This window comes from Eucalyptus grandis, chromosome 1 (genome assembly GCF_016545825.1).
Source record: "Eucalyptus grandis isolate ANBG69807.140 chromosome 1, ASM1654582v1, whole genome shotgun sequence".
NCBI lineage: Eukaryota > Viridiplantae > Streptophyta > Magnoliopsida > Myrtales > Myrtaceae > Eucalyptus > Eucalyptus grandis.
This window is the reverse complement of record NC_052612.1, coordinates 52,154,189-52,173,632: the sequence shown is the minus strand read 5'-3', so window position 1 is coordinate 52,173,632 and position 19,444 is coordinate 52,154,189. Positions and strand designations below refer to the sequence as shown.

The 19,444-nt window shown below is 41.6% G+C and overlaps 1 protein-coding gene across 1 annotated transcript; it reads left to right on the top strand.

Annotated features, from left to right (window-relative positions):
- The first annotated feature begins 7,794 nt into the window (after positions 1 to 7,794).
- Positions 7,795 to 18,162, top strand: LOC104415690 (protein DYAD). The gene is made up of 9 exons (XM_039300462.1): positions 7,795 to 7,798; positions 8,666 to 8,701; positions 14,448 to 14,536; positions 14,643 to 15,382; positions 15,481 to 15,864; positions 16,584 to 16,701; positions 16,812 to 16,895; positions 17,018 to 17,849; positions 17,954 to 18,162. Exons 1-9 carry the CDS (start codon positions 7,795 to 7,797, stop codon positions 18,160 to 18,162), a joined length of 2,496 nt encoding a protein of 831 aa, XP_039156396.1.
- Positions 18,163 to 19,444: the final 1,282 nt, after the last annotated feature.

The window sequence follows — 19,444 nt, the reverse complement described above, 5'->3', positions numbered from 1 at the left end:
TATTGTTTAGAAAAATTAGTTAATAGAAAATATTTTCATTATCGACAACAAAATGTATAACTAATTATTTTTATAGGTGATGAAAATATTTTATTGATTCATTTTTGTAAGTAATACAAATAATCATTTTAGGAAAATATTCTTCAAAATATTGAATTTTTCGTAAAACAAACGCACTTGTAATATCAGTTACTTTGACATATATCTTATTTAAGGTTATATCCATAAAGCGTGGAAAAATACTTTGTAAAACATTTGTCGAGCCTGAAAGTTTTAATTGAAAATTTAACTAAAATATATGTATAAAAAAATTGGAAAATAAAAGTTTGAATGCTATCAACTTTTTTCCACAAATTCAATCCTACTTTGAGATTGAATGTTTATCTGTTTTGAGTTGAAATTTGAACAAAAAATAAATGAAGAATAAAATATCTTGTCACAATTTTTTAACCGACATATAACTTTTTGAATATAAACGTAAATTCGAACATTGCCAATTTTGGATCCTCGCCTCGATGGCTACTCGGAGACGGGTGGGATCTTCATCCTGTAAAGCACCGCATCACATCGCAGAAAAAGCTTCAATCTCCAAGAAGCAACAATTCCCATAGACTTCACTTCATATATGTCTCATCATTTGTCAGGTAGGGCCCGTAGGGGTTAGCATAGTCCGGATTGATTTGTTCCAACACCTAATTCAATGACTAACTCACACATAGTGTTGGTTCTCAATTTTTGAAACCAGTAACCGATCCTAAGCCTTGAATCGAGCATCAAACCGATCTCATGAGTCCAATCCGATTCTAGGGTCAATCTAAGGCCAACTGATTATTTTTTTAGTTTTATTTTTGTATTCCTTAAAAAGAGAACATACTATTGAAAATGAACCACCGCCCGCGGTGACCGCAATGGCTAGAACTTTACTCCCCCATCCGGGGGAAGGGGTTCAAAACCCCGCGTCCCCATTGCGCGACTCACCCGCGGCTTGAGCCTATGGTGGTGACTCAGTTCGCCTCGGATTTACGCCGCCGGCTGCCGGTTGTACGGTGATTTCCAGGTCACCAAAAAAAGAAAAAAAAAACATACGATTGGAAATGACATATCCATCAACAATGCAACACTGAAAAATTAAACAGTAAATATCAGTACATATCAAATATAAATATTAGCTAAAATAACAAAGAAATCTCTATTTGTGATTTTTAAGCTACAATCGTGAGGCAGGCAAAGAGAGGACAAGGGATTTCACTAGCTGATCTGTGGTCATGAGGCAAGCAGCGAGTAAGGCAAGCAAAGAGGGTTTCTAATATTTCCCTTTTTTGGTTGAATCTAGGCCGGTTTCTACTTTCTAATTTAAACGGAAAATTCACATAAGAAAGGTTAGAAGCAGAGACAGAGGTGCAAAGGTTAATATTTATTGATATATATATCTACATAATGATGTTATATATAATATATACAGGGTTGTTTTAGGTTAGACGTTGGTCTAAGTTGGACCAACTCTAAAGTCTTAGGCCGAAGAACAACTCGCACAGTTTAGGGTCAAGGGGTATTAGGATCAAGGACCAGACCAATCCCCTTAGTAATCAGATCGAGACTGACCAAGTTGAGTCGATCAACCCTTGGACCGATACTTACCCCTAGCTAGGGGTCAATATGGGTGGATGAGTTTCCTACTTTAGAGAGGAGAGAGCAATTCTGATCATCGAACTGTTTTTTTTTTTTTTTTGGTCCTGATCATCGTACTTGATGAGTGATAAATGTTTGAAAAGAATAATAGAAATTGATTTTAAGATATTTTATTGAAATCATTATTGATTTTATTATTCTAATACATTTGAAGATACATTTATTCTCATTTATTTGTAAATTTAAGTTCAATAAACGACAACCAAATCAATACTAATGGATTGAATATGGATCATATGGTGTTGACACCTAAATTTCGCCATTTTATTTAGGACTTAATCGTGTACAAAATTAGAAATTAGTCACTAAAAAAAACAAAAAAAAAAAAAAAACAACGAAACAAAAAACAAAAATGCTTAAGGGGGTCGAGTTGGGCCTAATCTGGCCTAGGCCCGGCCCAGCTTCTTTTCCCCTCCAGCCCATGCCTGGCTGTCTTCCTCCTTCGCATGCGGACCTGCAAAACAGAACAGAAACAGGGGCAGCAGGGGGTGGCAGGAGGACAGTGAACAGAGGGGTTGGAGCGAGAGAAAATAAAAGGGTTAATACCTTGAAAAACCCCAAAGTGGTACACTTGTGACAAATTTACCTGTAGCTAGTTTTTTCGTTAAATTTTATTATCAAATTATTAAGTTAAATGACATTGACTAGTATACTAATTTGGGATTTTATGATCCATTTGTCGGAGTTTATAATTTTTATGATTTTTTTATGATATTAATCAAATTTAGGGAAGGGTATATTTGTTACAAATTTATCGGTTTGGGGTTTTTTGCGGTCGAATAAATTAATTTGGGGTAAATTTGTCATAAATGTATAAATATAGGGTTTTTTATGGTCAGTCGAGGTAAATTTGTCACAGGTGTACCAGTTTGGGGATTTTCATGATAAAAAAAATAGTTTGGGGTAAATTTTTTCATGGGTAGTGTCAGTTTGGATTTTTCATGGTATTAACCAAATAAAAAAGAAGAACTCCACAAAGGGAGAAAGGAGGAACCGGAGGGAGAGAGGGAGAAATGAGGTCGGGGAAGAATCCGAGAAGGGAGGCCTCGTCACCTCAACCCGAGGTCGTCCGAGTCGCCGCTCCTAGTCCCCTCGCCGTGCCGCCGCCGCTCCTGCGACCAGCTTCGTCGCTGACGCCGTAGCGACCACTAGCAGCTCGAAGCCGTGACGCCGTTGCAGCACCTGCAGCTGCGACGACCACCGCGCCAACAGTCGGAGCCCTCCTCCGCCGGACATCGCCGCTCTGAGTCTCCCTCGAGCCGTGCCGCCACCGATCACACCAGCCGCCGCTCGTTTCCCCGAAACCCGGATCTGAAGTAGACGGAGAAAGAACGAGAACAGAAGATAGAGAGAAAAGAAAGCAGACGTAGCAGAGGAAAAAAGAGGTGCTTGAGAGTGAGAGCTTGGGCGAGAGAAATCCTGGAGAGTGAGAGCTGGAGCGGGAGAGGTGCTCGAGAGTAAGAGTTGGAGTACTTGAGAGAGGGTCGAGAGCCAAAGAGAGGCTCGACCGTGCACGGGATCCGGCTCCCCGACGGCCTTCTTCTGGAACTGTGAGAAACCAAGGGAACTGAGGAGAAGCTAAAAGGAGAGAGAAAAACAAGAGGGGGTTGACGGCTGTTTTTTTCTTTTGAGGAAGAAAGAAAAAAACCAGCAGGGAGCGAGCATGAGAGAAGGAGACGATTAGGGAGAAAGTTAGAAGCTACTTGGGTGGAGTATTGCTCGCCCCTCCTCGAGGCTAATTGCTGACTTCTAGCCGACGCCCTCGAGAGCAAGACTTCTCGTTCCCAAATCTCGGCATTTTCCGGTGAGTTTCCTTTTTGTCCAAATTGTTCGTTCCCAAGGATCTCGGCTCGGGGATATCGCGAGGTGGTCGACTGAAGTTCGATTTGTCTCGAACTGGCCTTCGCGCTGCCGTCTTCGAGCCGAGTAGGGGTTTATGACTGAAACTCATTCCCATGAACTCTCTCGGCACTGCCCTGTTTTGGTGATGGAATAGCCAAGCGAGTTTCCTCTGATTCTTGAGTTTATTGGGTCTAGCTGAGTCAAGTTGTTTGATGTTGAGCGTTTCCATGTGTTCACTCGGGTCTAGGTCTAAGTCCGAGTCCTAAGAAGCGACCAGCGTCGTTTTCCTCATTTCTTGCCCACTACGTGCTCGATGAAACGCTTGAACGAAAACTGTGTAAACCTATCTCCGTGCTGTGCATTCTAGTCGACTGCGAAGCTGCCTCCTCGTTCGAAGAGGGTCTTTCAAATCAAAACATCTGATTATTTTAGAAAAGTCATAACTTTTGACTTTAGTTCATGTAGTAGTCTACGTTTGTTTTCCTGAGATGTGAGTTTATGGCCATGCATTTTTTCTGTTTGAAAATCGAATGCGTTGGTTTGTAAATCCATGGGTGTTCTCCTTTTACTGGAAAAAAACTGTGTGTAAATGTTCATGAGAAGAGAAGTTGGCGTTGAAATGGCGGTGAGTTGTGAGCAATGGGCTTGGTAGGTTTAACGAAATTTGGGAGGTAGTTTAGCCAAATTCAAAGATGTATTTGCGTGTCGTCACGTTATTAATCGACTTGTTAGCCTTGGAGTGAGGTTTTCTCGGGTTTATAGCCATACTTTTCCTTCTCCAGCCCATCTTTTTGCTTGCTGGGCGGTTCGAAATGCCAGCTCGAAGGGTTTGGTGGAGTTAGTCCAGTGATGGTGATCAGTGATGGTGACCGGGGATTGTCGATGATGCGGATATTATTCTCGTGTGTACACGAGTTGTCGAAAGTCGGGGCGTTTGAAGTTGAATAGTTTAGTATTCTGTGCGTTGGAAAAAGTTGTAAGCGCACTTAAAAGAAAATTAAATAAAAAAGAAAAGAAAAAAAGAAAAATTGCAGAAAAAGTGAAACACAAAAGCTAGCTTCGGGAAGGAAAGCCACAGAGAAGAGACGTAGTAAAAAGATGAAATAGGGAAAAGACAAAAAAATCGATTAAAATATTAATATTAATATAAAGAACGAAAAAAAAAACAATGGGTTTTAAGAAGTCGATTTCGTCTTTTTTAGTTTCAATCCGAGTTTGTGTCAAGAAGCCAGAGGACCGGCATGGGTTTACCGGTCCGGACCCGTTTTCCGATTATAATAATATTAACTATTAAGAAAATATATTAAAAGAACAAAAAAAATTCAAAAAAATTGAAAATTCGTTTTTTAATTAAAAAATTTTAAAAAAAAATCAAAAAATTGGAAAATGTCAGGAAATTCAGATTTTCTTTTGAAAAATTTTGCAAAAAGATTTTATGAGCTTTTTTTAATAAAAAAAATGGAAATTTCTTAACTCTAGAGTTGTGCTAAAAAAATTGACTAAGCCTTTGGGGCTTTACCTTAAGGTTTCAGTTGTCTTTAGGAACAAATGCCTTTTGAATGCACAATATTGATATGTTGATTTTAGCTTCTCTTTAATCTAGTTAGGATTAGTATTTATCTTTTCTTTGATGTTAAATTTTTGCTCTTTCATGCAATTTATTTAATCGCTTTCTTTCATTGTTAATTGTTATTTTAATGATTGTGCACCCGTATGATCACCTCACATGTTAGTGGGTAAAATCAATCCAAACTGCCTGATAAAAATCTTTTCTTTTGAAATGAACAAAATTAGATACCGAAATGGCACTAATTGATCAATTAGTGTAATCAAGTCCCCGACTCTAGATTCTCTGGTTGCGTAGGAAGTGAGGTACACTCCCACCTTACTTGGTTTCTAGCCGACCCCAATAGGCTAGTGGCGACTTCTTTTTGCGAAATTCTTTAGAATATCCCGATGTCTCGCGAGGTATGGGCTTGGGAGAGCTCGCGCCTAATCATGGGTTTAAGTCTGTCCTTTAGGCAATACCCCTAAACTCGTTCCCTCCCCCCGAGGGTAGGTCGCGACATATGGCATAGTTATGCAATGTTGCTTGCTGTGTAGTAATCACAAAAGTAGAGTTTAGTGTCACTCAACAAGCACATGAGCGAACATGTAGAATGGCCATGTAAAGGCTTTGTATAAACAGAACATAAATAGAAAACTGAGAAATTGAGCAATTTTTCAAGAAGAAATTCAAAGAGCGCTAGCGGGTTTCAACGCGATTCTATAAAATGCTAGTTAGAAGAACGACGAGACAAAAAACCTCTTGCGAGCTGCATCACTAGAAGTCTCCTGAGCTGCAAGAACTCGGTTGGCTTTCACGGGCCCAAGTACATTGCATATGGACAGTGCTCGACTTAGTTTTAGCACCATTCAATCATCCAAAAAGATCATTAGTGATTCGCCACCAAGTTACGCTTTTATCAAGAACGAAGCACTAGATAAAGCTAAAGGCGCCTCAGAAAGCATCGGTTCGAAAGATGCGAATGGTGGAAAAATATAAGACGGGGCCAATCACGAAGTGGGAAGACAACAAGAAAAGAAGCAAAGAGAATTTGAAAACATGCGTGGTTGCATGAAATCATGCGTAGGCGTTTCCTGTTCACGTTCGTATGAGTCGCATCTACATTTGCGCAGGAACATCACGAGTCCTGTCGAATGTATCAGCTGCCCCCAATGTCCGATCTTGCTTCCTTGGTCAAGTTAGTCATAAGAATTTATAAAGAAAAGAAGTCACTTCACCTCTCTCTCTTTTGCAACTGTAATTCTATTCATGGGAACCATTCGACATAAAGCTCGATTTAACCCACTGAAATTTCCCTCGTCATGTTGCTCATCTTGAGCTAGTTGGTCAAAGATTGCGCACCGACACGGGCTTGATCTCTTTTTGCTTCAGCGTCCGAAAGAGCTCGCCTCTCCAAACTGGTGTAGAGGATAAAGGACGCATTTTCGGTTTACCTCGATTAGAAGTTAAGATTCTTCCGAGAAGATTTAATGGGAACTCATTAGAGAAAAGCATTTTGAACGGGACAATCTAATTTGAAGGCTATCTTTTTCAGGGGTCCACATGTTACGGAGGCTCTTTTAGCATCATCTTTTCTTGCTTTCAGATTTTTGGTGGTTTCGCCAATTGAAACACCATGGTGATACTTTTATTTATCATACATGGAGACTACAAGTTCGATCGGTCCGAAAACACACACGCACAGGAACAATCTAGTGCCCAATAGAGAGAAAAAAAAAAAACACGCAAGACATGTATATTTAATGATTCGAGGGCGAATTCATTAGATCATTTTAGCGCTAAATTGCTAATATATGGCTGGCAGTTTTCACAAATTCATCAGTAAATCTTTAGCCACCACGAGAATTGCAATCCTAAATTCATTTCAACAATCAATTAGTAAAATCAAAAGCAATGTGTTCTCTCTTGCTAAAGGAACGTGTTCGTTTGAGAGATGGTTGATTGTACTCTATCTATCAAGAACCAAAACAATCATAATAAAATCAAATGATTATGACGATACCAACAGACAAGTCTCACTAAAGACCTGTAATGAGGTCAAACATGATCTATGTTGCCTCACTCACAACTTCAACCTAACATTTCTCTGCAAAACTAAGAGTACAAAGATTTGAGTCTGAGCTCGAAAACTAACCCCCATCAAAAGCTCATTAGGCCATCATTTACGGACATGGAGTCCGCAGTCTAACCTTACCCAAATTGGAGTAAGTCCACACAAGTGAGGACGTTGAGGAAGCACGAGTCGTACGGTCTTCCATAGGACACCCCCGGCTCCCATTTGACGGCACTCAAACGCAAGAAAAGATCAAACGGCCAAGATCAACCTTTGCAACGCCAAATCGACCCCAGGTTTTGGGCTTATAAAACATCTCCCTTTCGGAAGCTAGCAACACCGCATTGAGCCGGTCCTCGAAGGTGCGTATAAAAAAAAACTGAAGATGCTCGGACTTAGCTAGCTCCCATTTATGTGTTTTATCTTTGCTGCGCCTGAAGTAGCGAAAAGGGTGTATTGCAACCAAGGCGTGCATCCTTTTGGACTGACTTCTGACTGTTTGTGTTTATGCCTGAGCTGTCCAAACCAAAGATTGATTCGTTTGCGGACAATCTGAGGGCGATGACTATACTGCTTGATCTCTCCAATTTGCTCCAATTCTTGGTAGGCAATTAAAAATCAGCTATGCCGATGAATCCTTGAAATGGGTTTGTTCTTGGTTACTTGAAAATGGGTCCATCCACGAACTTCCAAAGCCTTCTTTGTTGCTATTTTCCAAGGCCTACGCTGGCCGCCACTTAAATACGCATTATTCCACCCTCTGACTCTCTTATTATGATGCTTAACCAAACTTAAAACAGGATCTACTGATATGTATTTGTGGTTCGATTCAAGAATGCTCCGTTTCTTTAATCTTTTTTATGTTTTCTCCTTATTATGGGACGAGGAGAACAAATGCTTGGCCATATCATCTCAAAATCTTAGTTCAGAAGGCTAGAGAGAAGGTGCTCCGTCGCCTGAATTACATGACAATGCACTATGAGTCATGGCATAGATATCTTGTCCAAAGACCAAAGAAAAATGGCAAATGAAATTCAATGAAAAGGACAAAAAAAGGTGATATCAAATCAACCGGGTCGACATGCGCTTGTCCAAAGACAAAAAACTTTGTAATTCGATAAAAAGAAGAAAAAAGTCGCTGTGGAGTCGAGATGCGCTTATCAAAAGACAAAAAAGTTTATAATTCGATGAAAAGAAGAAAAAAAGGCGATTTCATATCAATTGGGGTTGACATATGCTTGTCCAAAGATTAAAAAAAAAATTGTAATTCGATGAAAAGAAGAAAACGAGTGATGTCACGTCGAGATAGGTTGTACTTGTTCAAAGACAAAAGAAATTTGTAGTTCGATGAAAAGAAGAAAAAAAAGACTATGTCACCGAATTACAAATTCTTTGGTCTTTGGGCGGGGCACGTGGAATTCATTTATTGGAGAAATTTCTCCATTTGTTGTGGAGAGGCCCCACCTCAAACCCCTATAAAAAAAAAAAAAAACCTCCACCCCCCATTTGTCAAGCCCCGCGATCTCTCTCTCTCTCTCTCTCTCTCTCACGCAAACCTCAATGCGTGTCTAAGACTTCATTTCTCAGGCGCCCAAACGTTCGAGGTCTTGCTCGTCTTCGACTTTCTCTCGTCCTCGTTCTTCCTCTTCATCTTTGTCCTTTTGATTTATTTAGTGATCTCAGTCATTTCCATCAATCAAATTCCATCTCTTTTGCGGGATCCGAGTTCGGTCCTTGCTTGAAGGACCAGTCCAGGCTCGGCCATTTGGTGAAGGTACGAGCTTCTCCCTGTTTATGTGGTTTCGGCGTTGTGCGCTCTCCGTTACAGCAATACTTCATACTGTTTGTCTGGCGAGAAAAGCGGGAAAAATACAAAAAGTAGTCGAGATTTCATTTGTCGGGCTATGACTCACTCTTTTATTTTCTAAATTGTAGGATGGATCCCCCTCCCGCACTGCGTTTTGGAGTACCTCTATATTACTATTATGACTATCAACATGTACATATACCCGGATTCGCAGGAGTGTATATCAAGTGGAGTTTTACTACCTGGGTCTACGTTGGATTACCATTACTTGTCCCTCATCATTTTGTAGCCTGGTATGTCTTATTAAATGGTGAATTAATTGGACCATTAAGAGGATTTGATGGTCCACCTGGTCACGATGACGGAGGTGACGAAATGGTACCTGAAGTCATAAACCCTTAAGGGTACTTAGTACTGCATAGGCAGGTGTTTGTTCAAATGCTAATGCAATGATACTAGGTAATGCAATGTATTGAGTTCTCTCTTGGATGTCCGTATCCATATAACGGTGATTGGTGTTAGTATAAAGATGCATATTTATATTAATGAAGTGGTTGATCTTTTGTGGGACAATATTTACTAATTTTATCATATTTTTACATATTCTTAAATAGTGCAAAAGATGCATATTGTGCGTCACGTTTTAGGACATCACCATAAGTTGCTAGGTAGAAAAACAATAAGACAACCGCCCTCATTGGACCATTATGACTATGAAGAAATGGCGGGATCCAATCATGTAAGAAGTCAGTCAAAATTGACAAGCACATGGCATTTCCATTTTCCAAAGGATTCGATTTAGTTTTAGCACCATCCAATCATAAAATAAAATAAAATAAAACTTAACTTGTGATTTTATTTCTATCTTGGTGATACTTTGAAGTAGCTCTCCCAATCAAATCTTGTAAAATTCTTCCCAATCCACCGAAGACATGAACAATCATGAGGAGGCAACAAAAGCGTTGGCGGGAAGATGCTTGCCAGATTTTGATCTGATTATGGCGATGCTTCGTAACATAACATAGGACGTGACATATAATCTTGTCCTCTCGGAATCTCTCTCTCTCTCTCTCTCTCTTGCAAACCTTTGGCCCACTCAATCATTTCCCGACAGCACTGTGGAGTGAATATTTCAATAATTTTACTTTCCAAGTTACGATAAGTCAGTCGAAATTGAAACTGACCGATTTTCTTATGGCTTGATCCCGTTTACAATGGTTTTTGTTTTACCTTTTCTTTTTCTTTTTAACATAATTTGAGGTTTGTAACTTATAGCATAAAATATTTGAAACCTATTTCAATACACTATAATTGATATATAGAATCATGTATGATTTCCTAATAACTCCTTCACAATAGACAATAGTATTTTCTTTTTCATCTTCAAATTATGAAGCAAAGTCATACGTATTTTTACTAAGGATTCCATGCCGGCACAAGTAATTATTTTTACTATAATAACTTCTTTGCAATCGAGAGTATTTTCTTTTTCATCTTCGAAGCAAAGTTATATGTAGAAATATCTTAAGCATTCCATGCCGGCATAAGTAATTATTTTTACTATGTTGGTGCAAATCTACCCCTCACTTCACTAACCATTCATGTAGACATGATCGTGAGTTGAGCTGCTCAGTAGGCTTCTTTAGATTTGCGTCAAGCCCGACGTGTCCCATAGCAATTTGGATAGGCTTGCTCGAGGGTTTAGTCGTGAAGCTATACTTGACCGTGCCACAAAATTGTTGTACAATTTTTCTTGGATAACATATTAGGCCCAACCCAACTCAAGCCCAACCAATGATCACCCCTCCATTCACAATCCGCGTTCATGTGTTCAATATTCGGTTTGGTGGTAAGTTTAACAAAAGTCCAATAGACCGGTTTGGGGAAAAAAATTAACCCTAGCTCCAACGAACCAATTCTTCAATTTGTCATTGCTAGGTTTCATTTCAAATCTTTGCCATCAAGTTACAAACAGGATATGTACCACATACTTAAACTATGTACCTTCCCTGTGAAACGAAAACTAACAGGAGAACACATCTATTTCTTCATGACCATTACATTCGGAGGAGTATGGTCACACTTGAATCAAATTTATTGTTCATATGTTAAAATTTCTAATTTAGTTAAGCTTAAATACCAAAGTATAGCAATTCTATTAAAAATTTGTCTTCCAATAGTATAGAGCAATACTTGATAGGCAAAAATCCATAATGAGTCTGACCATAACGACCGAATTTATTATGTTCATTCGTTTAAAGAAAATACTTAAATTGCTAAACTCAATTATAAATTTTATTAGTCATATATGTAAATATGTTCATAATGCGTTTGTTCCATAAAAAATCAACGATTCAAAATATTTTCCTAAAATAATTGCTTATATCACTTAAACAAGTTAATCAAGGAAAACACTTTTATTACGAATAATAATATATAAAGATGAAAAAGGAGTTACAAATGCTAATTATTAGAAAATAATTTTCAAGATCTTTGATATTCCATGAAATAATTTTTCATTTTTTTATAAACACCCATAAGTACATCTTGCCATGGTTTATAAGGCCTTTAACTTATGCGGGACGGAGGAGTTACTGGTCGATGGGCATGTCCAGTAGCTTCGCCGGCTCGCGAATAGGATGCCTCCAGAATCATCTCCCTTCAAGCTCATCGTCCCGGCAGACGCATGTGTATATTAGATGAAGTGGTTGATCTTTTGTGGGACAATATTTACTAATTTTATTATATATTTACATGTTCTTAAATATTGCAAAAGACGCTTAGGACATCACTATAAGTTACTATGTAGAAAAACAAAAGACAACGGCCCTCATAGGACCATTGTGACTATGAGGAAATGGCGGGGTCCAATAATGCAAGAAGTTGGTCGACTTTCATAAGCACAAAGCACATGGCATTTCCATTTTCCAAAGGGCTCAATTTAGTTTTAGCAACCATTCAATCATAAAATAAAAAAGTTAACTCATGATTTTATTTCCATCTTGGCGATATCTTTAAATTAGCTCCCCCAATGTAAAATCCTTCCCAATCCACTGAAGACATGAATAATCCTGTGGAGGCTATAAAAGTATTGGCGAGAGAATGCTTGCTTTGCTAGTGGTTTGATCTTGATATGGCGATGCTTCGTAACATAACATAGGACGTAACATAGAGTCATTTGCCACCTCATCGTACCCGAAAACATTTCCCTTTTTTGAATCCTAGGCCCGAAAGAAGAAAAATAAAAATGATAACGAAAGAGCTTTGGTATGCTTCTGCGAACTCTTGCACACGTGTCGCCCGCCTACTGGCCAGTTTGCTTAAAACTCATTGCACGGAAAAGTGCTGGTAAAATTGGCGAGCGGAAAGGGCCAGGGAGAAGATGGTGATTTCGGAGTGGGTCTTACGGTTGTGGGACCAGGAACGGAATCAGAAGCGGGAGGCACGTGAGGAGCAACCCCCTCTCCCTCTCCCTCTCCCTCTCCTCTCCTCTCCGCACACTAGCATTACATTACATAACATCCTCTCTCTCTCTCTCTTTCTCCAAACAACGATTCTTCCATTTCTGCTGATTCACTTCCCATGCATAACTGATTTCTCTCTCTCTCTCTCGCCTCCATCGCCATTTTCTCCCCCGAACCTCAACGCGTCTCCGAGATTCCGTTTCTCAGGCGCCCAAAACTTTGGAGGTTCTCGTTGGTCGTTGAACCTTCTCTCGTCTCGGCCATCATCTTCGTCTTCCTCTCTGCGATTTCTTCTTCTTCTTAATCTCAGTCCTTTCCTTCGACCGTCGCCTCAACAGTTCCATCTCTTTTGCAGGATCCCGCGCTCCGCCCTAGCTCCAAGGACCGCTCGAGGCTCGCCCATTCCCGTAAAGGTACGAGCTTTTCTCTGTTTCTGTGGTTTTCCATCCTGTTTGTCGGGCGAAGAAATGCGGGGAAATAGTCGAGAAAACTCCGCATTCATTCCTCAGGAGCAGAGACTTTAACAATGTTATGCTTCTTGTCTTCGAGCGGTTCCATAGCGTTTTAGCAGAGACTTTTAACAAAGATAGTCTTCTTCTTCTCCTCTCTTTTCTTCCCTTATTTTGAATTTGTCTTCATACCGGGCTTGTCTGTTCCTGCTCTATTTTCTGCTGAGCGTTCATGCTACGACATAACAGGAGCAGCAGCCGATCGCCTGAAGCTAAGCATTTTACCGAATAAGCAATCGAGTTCATTTAATGCTCTTGATCTGAAAACGACCGATGTTCATTAAATCTCATGAGCATATCCTCGAAGTCTGTCGTTCTTATCCGATTGTCGATTATTCCCGTTTGCTTGAGACCCCCAGTCAAAGCTCTGGAGACCCCTTACCGTTTTCGGAAATCCTCGGTTCCCTAACATGGGCAGGTCCATCTCCCAGCTTTTCGCTCAGCTTGCCCATTTTTATCCCGAGCATATTCATTCTTTTCCTACTTCGAACGAACAAAGCTTTACTCGATTTCCTCATTCAATGTGATCTCTGTACTGTTTCTCTTTTGAGCACTGATCCAGATGAAACTTCCTTCTTTTTTCCCTGTTAATGACTCGCTTTCGATGCTCTCCAAGCCCTAATCATGGCGAAGGAAAAGCTCGTGTTTTCATGGAGATATGCTGCACACCAAAACCACCACTGTAATCTCCTTCCTCGACAGCGTCGCTTTCTTTCTCTCTTTCTGTTATACTCCCCCATCCCTGCGAACACAGCCACGCGCTCCTCACACGGGCCACAGCCACGCGCCTTCGTAAAAGCGAAAACCGAAGACGAATGACGCAAGCCCGTCGCGTGCCCGCCCACGCGCTCCCCTGGAGAGTGGGGGAACCATCTCGCTCTGTTGCGTTAGCGATTCCGCGATGGCACGAATTACGTGCGTGCATGCAGAGGCTGAAAAGGGGAGAGAGACCGAAAAGGCGAGGTGATTAGCGATGATGATTACACCTGCATGAACGCAGCATATCCGCGGCGATCGTATAAATCACCATCATTACATGCACAGCGTAATCTTCTTCCCCCAGGCTCAACTTCACTCGCTCCCACACGCAGTCGGAGAGTAGGGCTAATCGGGTTTTTCCCATTTGCGAGTTCGGTGAAGATCGTCGTCGCCGATCGAAGAGAGAGAGAGGGAGAGGGTGATTGGGTGTGGACTGTGACTCTGTCTGTGGGGGTTTTCATTTGCAGAAAACGATGTACTTGAGCAGGAGGCGAGGACAAAGCAGCCAAGACGGCGCACAGACCCCATGTTTGGGGAGACAGATAGTACTGTCCGCAGCGACACCTCACTGTGCCCAAGGTATTTCCCCAGACCCCGATCGATCGTCAGGCCTCTCTGATTCGTTCGTCCTCTTTGTCCCTTTCAACGTCTGTCTCCGAGAGCTACGGCTAGACCAGTTTTCAAATTCTCTCTTTCTGGATGACTGGATGATCTCTACTTTTTTTTGCTCTTTTGTTTGCATATGCAGCAGAAGAAGATGTGTCGGCGGGGTTTTTCTACGAAATCGATCACGACAAGCTCTCATCAAAGCACCCAGAACAGCTCAAGCTAGTCCGCGTAGCCATGGTGATAATCATTTGTTGATTCTGTTCTAGAGTGACGCATCGCCAGGACTTTTAAGTTGTTTTAATCACGGGAGTATGTAACTTTATGTATATGAAATTGTTGGCAGGTGAGTGAAAAGGCTGGGCGGAGCGTATCGCTGAGATTTCCCAGCATTTACTCTCTGAGAAAGCACTTCAGCTCCGGCGACCAGACTGACAGAAAGAAAACGCCAGCGCTCGACGAGAAGTATGTGTTGGGGTCAGAAATTGCCGGCCAACTCCTCAGGAGGAGGATCGCAGCGGCGGAGCTGGCAGAGAAGAAAAGCTCGTGGGGCTTCTGGGCCTACGGGAGAACGGCGTCGAGCCCTGCCCCTGTCGTTTCTGGGTCGAGCACTGGGATCATCGCCAAGAAGGGCTCGTGCTGGTCTGAGCTCGAGTGCAATGGGATGGTCCGGTGGGGGAAGCGCCGGCAGGTCAGGTTCCTCAGTAGGCACGCCGAGAACAACGACAACCTAAGACTTCTGTCGCAGAGCGTCGAGCATGGGCGACCCGAGAAAGAGAAGGAAACGACAGAAGGTCAGGAGATAGAGGTTGAAAAGAGTCCAGAAGTGAAAGAAAAAGAGGATGAAGAAGAGGAGGATGAGGTAAAGGAGGACGAGGCAAAGGAGGACGAGGAGGATGAAGAAGAAGCAGAAGCTTCAACTGAGATCATTCCTAGGAAGATCCCGAAGAGAAAGTGCAAAGGACAGAAAAGAACACGGGCGAGCAAAAGAGCCAAGCGCGACCAAAAACCGCAAGCGGTTAAGGTTCATTCTCACGTCAAGCGAAAGGGGATCAGAGGCTCTATAGAAAGGTGGTCTGCAGAGAGGTGAGAATGAAGTCTAGATTCGTTGCCCATTGATGAGAAGCTCCCAACTCAATCTGTCATTAATGCCATCTTGAATTGTTCTTCGTTTAATGATGAAGGTATAAGTTGGCGGAGCGAAACATGCTGAAGATACTGAAGGAGAAGCGGGCGGTGGCCGGGAATCCGATCCTGAGGCCGGCTCTGAGGTCGGAGGCACGGAAGCTGATCGGAGACACGGGGCTGTTGGACCACCTCCTGAAGCACATGGCGGGGAAGCTGGCACCGGGCGGGGCGGAGAGGTTCCGGAGGAGGCACAACGCGGATGGGGCCATGGAGTACTGGCTGGAGAGCGCGAACCTCGTGGAGGTGAGGAAGGCGGCAGGCGTGGAGGATCCGTATTGGACTCCGCCTCCCGGGTGGAAACCCGGGGATAATCCCACCCGGGACCCGACCTGCGCCCGGGAGATCAAGCAGCTCAAAGAAGAGATGGCCAACCTGAAGAGGTACCTATTGTATATTTTCGTATTTTCTCGTTGCTTGAAGAAGGTTGCTAAAAGGTTTTTCTTCTCCTTCTGTTTTTTTGAATAATTTGCTATGCCCATTTTAGCTTTTGTTAGTATGTATTAGCTCGGTTAAATGATTGGCGTCGTCGTTCAGGAATTTCTGTTTATTAGAGAGCTAGCTCATGCACGGGTCATCCGCTGCATATTTTTTTCGTTTCTATCTCTGACGGAAATAGAGACTCCTCCGCGAGAGGAGTGGAGAAAATCGCTTTTGACAGAAGCTGAGGACAGGATATTTCTTCCAATAATTTTTAGCCACGTTCATCGATTGCGGAATGTTTCATAATCTCTTCGACCGGCGGCGACAGACACCTCGTTGAATATTAATGATGAAGTGATGAGCGAGCGAGTGGAATTGCAATTATCTTGCATTATTGCGTAGATATGTTGATTAATCGAGTCTCTATGGCTGACACATGTTGATAGATTATTCTCACCGTTTGAGGCTGAACATAGTAACTCCAAAAAGTTTTTCTTCCTCAACCATGTGGAAAAATTTATTCTTCGATGGTATAACGATGTGCGTTATAATGTTTTAACTAGCTCCTTAAAGTACAGGATACAGACAAAGTAAGGCAACTTTAGTCTTTCTACCAAAAAGAAATTAGCTTTATGCTGCTACTCAAGGGATTTGATTTTTCCGGATGAATGATGAGCAGAGATATGCAAGAGTTGGTGTCCCAAAAGCAAGAGGAAGACCTCGTTGTGGAGACCACCCCAACATCTTGCATGTCTTGTTTGAACTTGGACCATGATAGCCCTTTAGTTCCAATGAAGGTGACTGTCGTTTTTGCCTTCTTTTTCCAAGTGACAGCTTTTGAATCCATATTTTGGTCGGTTTTACTGGTGTTTGTAGTCTATTAATCAACTAATAATTTGGTAAACAGGAAATGTATGTTGAATTGAAGAAAAGGAAAGCTACAATGGAGGACCAGCTCCGCGAGGTCTCGCAGCTTCTTTGTGCAATGGAGGTACCGAAAGTATTTCCATGCCAGTTTTCATATTTGTAAATGGTACAAGCAAGAATTGAGAAATACAATAACTGTTCTTTTACTGAGAACGATTATAAATAAGAATGAAGTTTATCCACCAGCCTTTGATGATCCGAGTTCTAACATTTCTGGCATTTCTTTACGTCAATATCCGCGAGAAGCAATGGATGAAGCAGCAGGAAACGATGGAGACGTTGAAATTGAAAACCGCTGTGGAATCAAGATCCTCACAGGAATCGGAAGAAACGACAATGCCATCATCAACAATGAACCCGAGAACCAAAGGATCATCAGAAACCGAATCAGAACTAGGGGCAGAAGAAAGGAAGAAGAAACTAGCAGATGCAGTAAGGACAGATGAATCAGAAAAAGGACCAGAGGGACAGGAACAAGAAGACAAATTGCACTACCAAGACAAAATAACAGCGACTATAACAACAGGGATAGAGGACAAAGCTGCAAAGATAGAGAGACTAAAGAGTGGGTTCAGGATCTGCAAGCCTCAGGGCACCTTCCTCTGGCCCAGCACCACCACGTCCCCACCGTCTGAGCTGGTGCTCAGCGTCCAAGACCTCCTTGTGGCCCCTACTCCCCCTTCGGTCTCCTCCTCAACCACCTCGCCACCACTTCTGCCTACTTCGCCAGTCAAGCCACTAGCCGAGAAACGCCTTGTCAACCTCGCTGCTCTGCCCACTACTACTATTATTCCAACTCATCTCCTGTCGGTTCCAATGACCTCGCCGCGATCTCTCATCAACCTCAACGAAGTCCCCACCAGCCAGAACATTCGTGACTGTAGCAGACTATGCACTGGAATCTCTATCGACAATAGCGACTGCATTCCGTCAAGTTCACTGGCTGCCCTCACATATAAAAGAAGACCAAACGGTTCGGTGCTGAGCCCTTCTAGCAGCGCTCCTGTTCCTGCTGTATGTATGTCATATCCTTCTCTACCATTTAACCCTTCCTTTTCCAATTCAAAAAATGAGCCTTCAAAACATTCTAATTTGATTGTTCTGTCTCTCCTCTATGACCAGCTTGTGCAGCTTCCAGTGCCGTTGCAGGGACCGGGAGGACCATTGGAGATGAGCCCTATCCGAGGATCGATGATGCAAGGAGAGGAATCATGAGTTCCGATCCCATCGACCGCCTCGGAGTGTCCTCGCCATCAATGTCTCCTCCCTCCTCCTCTTCGCATTACTTGTCCGGGACCGGACTGCTGCCATGGCTGGAGAGCCATTCCTAAATCCAAATTTATCTCGGTATGACAGACGCTCACGGGGTCGACCATAATCATTCTCTTCGTCTAGTATATGATAATTTTTTTTTTTTTTATAGTTTTTTTTTACCACTTCTATTTCATCTGGCTGAAAGTATTATGTTCGAGGACTCGTTGGCCGTGTCCCTCTGGATAGACGCACTGCTGTTATTATTGGACGAGACAACAAAACAAACTCTCCGTGCTTCACCAACCAACGTCGGCTCCGAATAACCGATGTCCATGTCCTCTTTATTCTCCATTACCTTTTCTCAGATAATTTAGTATCATGGACCAACTCTTTTGAGACTATTATGTGTTTGATTCATGTATTCATCTCTAAAGCGATTGAACTTGTCTTAAAGAATGACGTTGTTTCTTTTAGATATACTGAATTTATCATGCTAGTTATAAGGTCAAAAGCTATCTAAATTTCAAATGTTCAAAATAATTGTGACTCGTGGGGTAGATTCTACATTAAAAATAGTTGTATTCATCATGGTAAAGAACCAAAAGTACATTGTTGAAACAATTGCCTGTGTCTCTAACCCAAGCAAATTTAGTTGCACAACAAAGTAGATAATCAGCTAATTATGAATTGGGGGAAAACTTTTAATCCCACATTCTAGGATCCGCTTGCCCCTTGAATATTGGATCTCTGGCATTTGTTGAGATTAATCACATTCGATTAAACTTTTGTGTTCGAAGCATCATTCGAAAGAAAGCCGGGGAGAAATTTTCCTTGCTGGAAATTTTAACCTTAATTAATAATTTCCGTCGTATTTTTCTTTTCTTTTTTAATTTCAAAACTAGATGGAATCAAGCTTGTCAAGTTGAGGGACTCAGATGATCTTTTTTAAAGCACCAGACCAAAAATAAATAAATAAATGAAGAGCCATGTAATTAGAGGATTTTGAACTTTAAGTATAAAGGAAAATATCAATGACACGATTGACAAAAATAAACGAAAAAAATTAATTATAATAATTATCACAATCATTTATTAGAATGACAAAACTTTTGACGAAAATTTTGAAATCGAAATTATTATTTTAACGGGTAACCTCGAGAAAAATCCTGAACTTTATAATTTTATTCGTCACAAAATGATTCCTAAACTTTATCATTCACTTTGAATAGTAGATTTTTTGGAGTAGAGTTATAAAAGGACGCAATTTCAGGTTTTGGCGCGCCCCGTTCGACGCACGCATTCCTCTCCAGAATCTCCATCTCCATCTCCATCTCGCCACCTTCTTCGTCTCATATCCTC

Coding starts and splice junctions, on each gene's coding strand:
- LOC104415690 (XM_039300462.1), top strand. Junction 14,537..14,642: donor AGCTAGTCCGCGTAGCCATG/GTGATAATCATT, acceptor AATTGTTGGCAG/GTGAGTGAAAAGGCTGGGCG. Junction 15,383..15,480: donor GAAAGGTGGTCTGCAGAGAG/GTGAGAATGAAG, acceptor TTAATGATGAAG/GTATAAGTTGGCGGAGCGAA.